Raw genomic sequence first — 8,192 nt, 5'->3', positions numbered from 1 at the left:
CGGCATGATCATGATGGTTGATGCTGATGATGACGACCTTTGACACCATCCAATTGACAAGAACAAAGACAGATCCCGGTCCCCGGTCACCTCGTCCGAAGGGGCTCGGGCTCGGAGGGTCCCGAAGCGATGCCGGGGTCTGCTCGGGGCTAGCCACCGCCTCGCCCATCAGATGTTGCCGTGGTCGGGAGAAAGCGACTTGTAAAAGAAAAAAAGGCGGCTGAAGAAGAGAGGGGAGGGAGGGGGAAAAGCCAAGCTAGGCCGTGGGAACAAGTGGGCAGCGCACGTCGTGCAGGCATGCAGTGCAGAGCACAGCACAGCGAAGCGCGAATGGCATGCCATGGCATTGCCAGGACGAGGAAAATAGCAGATCCAATCGAATGCCTTGCAAGATTCGCGGACCGCCTGAGCTAGATCGCGCATAGGCGCGGCCGATGCCTCGGTTTTGTGTTTCTCTCCGACGTCTTCTCTCTCTGTGACTGTGTCTGCCATCTCTCTCTCACTAGAGCATCTCTTTCTGCCTCCCGCATTGTCGGGACCGGCCCGGCCATACAGACGGAGGCGCAGATGCAGGCGCATCGCCCGAATGGTGGATGGTTGGTTGGTGTTTGTGCCGGTAATTCTTCTTCCCATCACCCACACACAGCAACGTATGTACAACAAGCTCTCTCGACAAACGTACCTGATGCGGCGGGGCTCCGCCAGTGGCTCATCCAACGCTGGCCGTTGCACGCGAACGTGTCGTCGCTGCTGATCCTCGACGACCTCAACGGCCGCCGCTGCTGCTGCCCTCGTACCGCCTGGCCGAGGGACGCCGATGTGCGACGCGCCAACATGTCGGTTATGTTACGTACTCTATGGTCCTTCGGGCTCGGAGATGGTGTGCCCGAGGCGGAAGCGTGGAGCTGATCGGTGGAGAGAGAGAAGAGGAAAAAAAGGGCTAGGTTTGTAGGTAGGCAGTTAGTTGAAGCTGCCTGCTGTTGAGCTGGTTGAAGAAGAGGTTTGGTTTTGAGGCTCAAGAAGCTCTTGATAGCTCTGAGTCGAAACAAAAATCTTCAACAGCTCCGATATAGGAACATGGGGGGGGTAGTGTTGTGACAAGGACAAGCGAAGCGAGAGACAGCTCTTCCCGCGGGAAATTAAAAAACGAGTCTGGGGAAAAAAGCCATGTCTCGTCTCGCATCGTCCCGTCTCTCGCTCCGTGGGGGTTAGCAATACATACCTATGCGTTGAGACCTCTCAGTCACCGCAACTCGTAGATCCCGATGTCCGCCTGACGAAGAGCGGAAGCTTTGATAAGAAGGATGGAAAACAACGGAGCTCGGCGCGAAGCGAGGCGAAATGGGTTAAATGAGGGGAAGATTGATGAGATGAGATGGGGATGGAGGGTTTGAGAACGTGTTGCAGCTCTTCCGGCCAGTGGTAGATCGTGGCAAGGAGCTACAAGTACATAGTGTCACACGGGCGCCCTTTTCGTCCCAGGTGATCAAGCACAGTACAGTAGCTTTGCTACCTCCCTAGGTAGTTGTGACGCTCCTCTGTATTATATCGCTTCGCGCGGACAACTGCCCGATATCCATTCCATCCAGTGAGTGTGATACAGCATTGCGCAAGGCGGTAGGGCCGGAAATGCCGGTCCCAGGCCCTTCTGGACTCGGGACTTGTGCTGCACCCTTATCTTTATTCTCTGACATTATTTGCTCCTATCGTGCAGCTCTGCAGGTTGTGATAATTGCTTTGTGTCTGATGTGCTGACTCTGAGCCTTCTCATTGGTCAATGGCCCAGCTTAAGTTGCAGCACTAGGCCCCTCGGTGAAGCTCACTCACCGAGTTGCTCCTCACAGGTGAGGAGGGGGTTCTAGCCGGCACTACGTTGTCCCGCCCCCCGACAACCTCCGCCATCTGGAAATTTCCCATCCAGCATCACCGGCGGGCATCCCACCAGACAAGCCATCCAATCCGAGTCTCCCCTACGCCTCGTTCACCATGGCAAAGAAGGGTAAGGAAGCTTTCCCTGGCGCATTGGTCGCCTAAGTCTTCTGATCCTAACAGCAATTAACTCAATTCCCTCTTGCAGCTAAGGCTCGCTTGGTGCATGTGCGCCTCATCTCCATGGCCATGACGGGCTTCTTCTACACCTTCAAGCGCCCAAGGACCGCCCCCATGATGAGCATGTTGAAGTATGATCCTATTGGTATGTGCCACTGCAATTGATCTCTCTGCTGCCTCCTGTGCTGACATGGAGACCCAGTCCGCAAGAAGGTCTTATTCCTTGAGACGAAGAAGAGGAAATGATAGCTATTTCGATCCTGCTCCATGATACCCACGATTCGTTGGATCCGCCTCGAGAGAACCGATCTGCCTAGACCGGCCAGAGAAGGAGAGAGATGGGAAAAAGAAAGAAACGCCTTTCCGCCCATCGCGGCCAACACCATTTGTAACACTATACGACAGAGCATTGTTGGAGTTTGGGCTCTTGGATCACCTCGCCTCACGAGATGCGACTGTACATGTACATCATAAACCACAATTTCACGTTACGCCATGACTGCAATCGATGACGTGTCTCTGAAGCACAGAATTTGGGTCCTGGGGTGTCGTGCAGTTTGTATTACGGCTAAAGCTGTCACCACACGACTGGCTTTTGATAAGTAAGTACACTTGGTTGTCCACATCTTCAGTCTCAGTTGTCTCCGCCTCGAGATCGCCAAAATACTCGGTGTCAGTCTTCGTCCCACCATCATATCTTTGAATCTCATCACCATAACAATGATACACCGGAGCCGTTGCCTGTCGCCCCGATGGTGAAGTGGGGGCTTCGTCTGCCTCCCAGGGTAATCGATGTATAAACATGCCGAAGATCAAGTTGTATCGGCTTGGCGTTTTTGGAGGCAGGGGCTCCAGCAGTGGTTGTTCCACCCTTCATGCCCGATGCCTTTCAATTGTCGCCATTGCGCCGTCTCCTTTCATACTCATGCCACGAAGTGAAGGCTGCGCTGGGTGAGACTCTCTGGGAGTTTGCAGGCTTCGTCACGCCAGCGTAGTTTCGTAGAGCCGAACGCGGACGTGGAGCACTGGCATCACGTCGTCGTGATTGCTCTTCAGCAACTGATATTGGCCTTCCGGCTGACACCGAGTCTTTTTCGGGACTGCTCACAATGACCTTTCGATCGCGTGGGTTCGGAGTCGGAGTGTAAGGAGGTTGAGAGCCTGGGCCACCGATATCGTGGTCTGCGCCGCCGATGAGTGTGCGACTGGAGTGCGATGTCCCATCGGGGCCCGCCATCTGGTTGAGGGTAGTGTTGACACTTTGCTGTACCGGCACTTGTCCATTGACGCCATCGACTTGGATTCTGAGAGCCACGATCACTTCATCCTGGCTCTTGCGGAGTGCATCGCTCTTTTCGACCGCATCTTGCAAAGCGACGACCAAGGACTCTCGCAAACCTTGGATCTCCCCCGCTCTCTTCGCGAACTCTTCGAGCTGCACGCTGATATCCTCAAGGGAAACACCTTCTTGTTCAAACTCTAGCTCGAGAGTGTCATTGATTGCACCTTGCTGAGCATGTAGGGACTGAAACTCGGGCAGAATGCTGGGATGTATTTAGTATATGCGGATGCAACCAACTGCCAGAGAACCACGTACCTTGCAAGGATGGTATCCTTGAACTTGTCGCCCGCCGTCGTCAGATCAGATGCCTTGATTCGATTCTCTGACAGGGACGTCGAGATTGCATCGAACCTGCTGGGATGTTAGCAAAGTCAGCAAGCGGTTTGTACAACGTACTTGGAAAGGAACAATTGCTGTTGGTCCTGAAGCAGATTCATCACTTGGTCGATGTTGGCATTCTCTTGGATGCTGGATCGAAGTGTAGCCGAAGACTGCTTCTCCTGAGCGAGCTCGGCTCGTTGGTTCGTCAGATCCGCCTCTAGCTGCCGAATATGTTCGTCTTCTAATGGAATGGTAAGCCGCAGTCAAGGAGAAGGTAAAACATGAACACATACTTCTCTCACTATCCCGTTGCAGCTTTTCGCAGACCGCCCGGTAGCCTTCCCGCAACTCGGCCTGCTTGTTGCTGTTTGCCTCCAATGCCATGACAACTTCACTTGCGCTGGATGCTCGGGCATTCTTCTCTTGCTGGATTGTGTTGGTGGCTGAATCGCAGTAGGCGAGAGATCTGTGATAGAGATTTTGTTGTTCGTCAATCGCTTCGTTGAGCTTCGCCTTGTACTCACGGAGCTTGGCTGGCATGTTCTTTGTGAGCTTTTGCGACTTGCCAAGTTCGCTGCGAAGAGACGCGATGTTGGCTAGAAGGGTGTCCTTTTCCCGCAGAGCGGAGAGTGCCTTCTCTTCCCACTCGTTGCGTTGAGCTATACACTCACGAGCGACTATATCTTTCTCAGCCAACTGTTCTTCTTGCTCGGCCAACTGTTCTTCTTGCTCGGTCAACTGTGCATGCCGCTCGGCCAACAGCTTGTTCTTCTTGTCCAATTCTCGATAGGCAATCTCCAGAGTCCCCTCGTTGCGACGGAGCTCGCCTTGTAGCTTCTCGATCTCTTCGCCAGCGAGGTCACGCTCAACCTTGCCCAGGGCATGGAATCGGTTGACTGCGTCCACAACACCTTGCATGATCTCCATTCTGATATTAGTGTCGAACTCAGAAGGACGCTGCTGGCAGATCTCGGGGCAATCCTGAACAGGTGGTATGGGGACGTTGATGGACTGCGATTGAAGCCGCTCTCGAACTCTGGGATCTTCTTCGGGAAAAGAGGTGGGTGCGAGAGACAGAGTTGGAAGGGGGCCGCTGGAGTCGTGATCCTGAGGACCTGCGTTTCCTGAAGCTTGGGGAAGGGACGCTCCGTGCTCTCCACGATCCTGTCTCTGGGCTGCACCAGAACGGGGAGGCGCAGATTGGGCTGGCAGCTGGACGCTACTTCCACCCAAGGTTTGAGGAAGGGACGCCTTGAGGTCCGGGGCTGGGGGCTCATCGTCCTCTCGAGCAGGAGTGGAAGGGTAAACTGCCTGAGTTGTCAAGTGACGGTGGTGTCCTGAAGTTTGAGGAAGGTGTGGCTTGGGTTCCTCGCCTTCCGGCTCGCTGTCAGATGCGGTCTCATCCGGCGGTATGAGCTCTTCCCATTCGACCTCATATCTCAGATGAGATCTTTTGGAAGGATAATACTCGTGATAAGGAAAGGGTGGGGGTGGTCGCTTTTGAGCTAGGTGAGGTAAATCCTCAACACCGGTTGACTGATCCGACCGGGTTTGTGGGCGTAGGGGAGCTTGATGACCCGTGGTAGAAGGGCTTTCCTCGTGATGATAGCTCTGGGGTTGTTCGGGAGCGCTGTCCTGGGGACACGAATGAAGGCGGCCTTGAAAGCTCTCGTGATGTGAAACAGGAGGACTCTGATGAGGGGCAAAGTTCTGGCTCTGGGGGCGCAGAGTTGTGGCTGATGGGTGCGTTTCAAGAATAGGGGTTTCTACAAGCCCGGGTCGAGGTCTCTCACAAAGATCTGGAGGCTGACATCCGGTGGGGATTTGGGTAGCCGGCCCTGGATGTGGTGGGATATGCTGAGGCACGAAAGAAGGAGGCCGATGTGACCAAAAGGCGACGTTGCTACCAAGAGGTGGAGGGGCCGCGAAGGTGAATCGGCCCCGAGGAGGTGCTGCGAAGGCGAATTCCTCCTGAGGGGGCTCGTCGTTGGGTGTAGTGAGCCATGACCGTCGGGCAGGTGCGGTGGTTGCCGATTCCTGTGAGTTTGGCTCTGGAGGGGGAGAGTCATACATGTCGACCTCGTCTGGGTGGATATAGGAGACCTCCCTGCTCCCTCTGGACCGGGAGGCCGGCGAAGATGCCATGTCGAGGGGGGAAAGATGATCTAGGCCTTTGGTTCTGTTCTGGAGAGCGTCGCTGGAATAGACTCAGAAGTGTAGAAGAGGGTGCGGAAGATGGTGGTGGCAAGAGGAGGCTTTGGCGGATAGTTTCCTCTGCCCGCAGGAGAGGGGAAGAGGGGGGTGGACGGGGGAGAAAGAAGATGACGGGTGAAAGAAAAGAGGAGTGGTGGAGGAGAGAGAAGATCATGGGAGGGAGAAGATGGATGGAGGAGAGAGAGGATGGATGGGAGAAGAGACGAGGGGAGACGGAGATATAGACGTCTGCCCTCGACGCGGTGGTCACCTTCCGTGTCAGTTGAAGGAGAGGCGTATAAGGAAGGATACTCACTGATCACTTGCCATGCGCTATACGATTTCGTAATTGATTTTTGTTTAGAGAAGGCGCGGTAGTTTGGGCTCCAGGGGGAACAGGCCTGAGCCTCCAGATTTCTTGACTGACGACTGCCGTCAAGTGTCGTGTTTGGAAGGCACTCTGCTCAACACCAGGCGCTGTTCAGACATGTGAAAAGCACCGTAGAGGACGTGAATGGCAAATAGGTAGGAGCTATCCCGTGTATCGACGTGTGTTCCGCAACAGCTGTGGCCTGTTTCGAGCATCTCGATGACATGTGAAGTCCTGGGAGCGGCATCAAGGCAAGTGTTCCTCTGCGAATCGACTGATTCGCGGTACAATCGAACTGAGAATGGACGACAGCCACGGCCAAGACAATGAAGGAGGCAGCGGGAGAAGATTTTGTTGAATCCCCAACGGGATAGGAGCCTGTCGACTTGGAAGGTATGATGGCTAGAGTCCAGGAAGAGGAGGAGGAGGAGGACTGAGATATTGGCACCGACCTCGCAGTGCCTGGACTGGTTTGGTGCGTAGGGATTGAGACTGGATGACTACATGATGGAACTGACTCTATTGTCTATTGACAGGAAGTACATAGATGGCTATTGACGGATGGGGAGACAAATCAAGCATTGTTCTGCTACTATGATGAAGAGGTAGTTATAAAATATATATATCTGAGGAATGTACTCTCTCTCTCTAAACATATTAAGGCAAAGAGTAGTTATATATAGCTATAATTATATAGCTTAAAAGTAGTTTATTTTTAATAAAATCTAAATTAAAATTTATTTTAAAATTTAATTTTTAATTTATTATATAGCTTTATTTAAGCCTATATATTAATAAGCTTATATACTTTAAGTTTTTTAAAAAGATATCTTAAAGAAATCCTTTATCTTTTACTATAATATACTTAATAAGTATATAAATTAGACAAGCATATAAATTAAAAATCTTAACCTCTAAGATATAAATCGCAATAAAAATATAATAAATTATTTAATTAATTAAAACTACTTACTATATTCTTCCCTAGATATCTTAATTATTATCTAATATATTTTTATATTATAACTAGGCTTATTATATATATTATAGTGCTAAACCCCTAGTCACGCCAACCTTCCTTAACCACCACTTCTCGACGATTTAGCCACTACCTACGCACTAATATCCATCTAATTAATTACTTGCCTTCCTTCATCTAGAGTTATCTTCCCTCTTTTCTATAGGCGGGTCCTTTTTGCCCTCCGCCGCCAGCTTAATGCCTTATTTACCTATTAAAGGTCTTAGATCTTAGCCCTTATTAATGCTATCTCATATATAACCGCCTTTATTCCCTTAGAAAGAGACTTTAATACTTCTAGAATTAATTTAAAAGAGCTACTTTTATGCCTTTTAATTCTTCTTTTAAGGTATTTAGACTAAGATTAGGCCTTAAGGATAATCTTTAGGGTCTTTAAGACCTAAGGGTTAGAGGGGCTAGCCTCCTCCTCGGCAGGCATTAGAGTCCATAGCTATATATTAAGCTTCGAGACTATACTTTCTAGGTTAAAAGGAATAAGCCTAGCCCCTTTAAAGGCTACCTTAATATTTTTTTTTATTATAATAGCTTAAAATGCGGCGTAGAAGGCTAGGAAGAATTTAGTCTTTAAAATATAGGTTATAAAGCATCTAATTAGATGCTTTATTTCTTAATTATAAGCTTTCTTAAGTAGCCTAAAGTAATTAATATTAAGGGGCTAAAGTAAATAAAATAAATAAGGTAATATATAAAGTATAATAATATTATTCTTTTTATAATATATCTTAAAGTTAGCTAAGTAGTAACTTTTATAGCTATTAAGGATTAAAAGATAATAGGGACTAGTTAATTAATTAGTTATATACTAATTAAAGTGCTTTAGCCACTTAAGACCTATCTTATTATTAGTCTAGCTATTTTAAGACATCGTAATAGCCTAA

At 50.0% G+C, this 8,192-nt stretch overlaps 1 protein-coding gene across 1 annotated transcript; it reads right to left on the bottom strand.

Moving 5' to 3' along the window:
* Nucleotides 1-2,938: 2,938 nt before the first annotated feature.
* On the bottom strand, nt 2,939-5,857 carry LRP88_05275 (uncharacterized protein; the record flags this gene model as incomplete). The annotated part of the gene is made up of 4 exons (XM_083241833.1): nt 2,939-3,593; nt 3,647-3,742; nt 3,800-3,953; nt 4,006-5,857. The coding sequence occupies 4 exons, from the start codon at nt 5,855-5,857 to the stop codon at nt 2,939-2,941; spliced, it is 2,757 nt and encodes a 918-aa protein (XP_083102981.1).
* Nucleotides 5,858-8,192: the final 2,335 nt, after the last annotated feature.

The sequence above is a fragment of the Fusarium phalaenopsidis genome (genome assembly GCF_050370095.1).
Source record: "Fusarium phalaenopsidis strain FUZ10S chromosome Unknown contig_32292, whole genome shotgun sequence".
Lineage (NCBI taxonomy): Eukaryota > Fungi > Ascomycota > Sordariomycetes > Hypocreales > Nectriaceae > Fusarium > Fusarium phalaenopsidis.
Note: the sequence above shows the minus strand (reverse complement) of the source record. Positions and strands in the feature narration are given on the sequence as shown.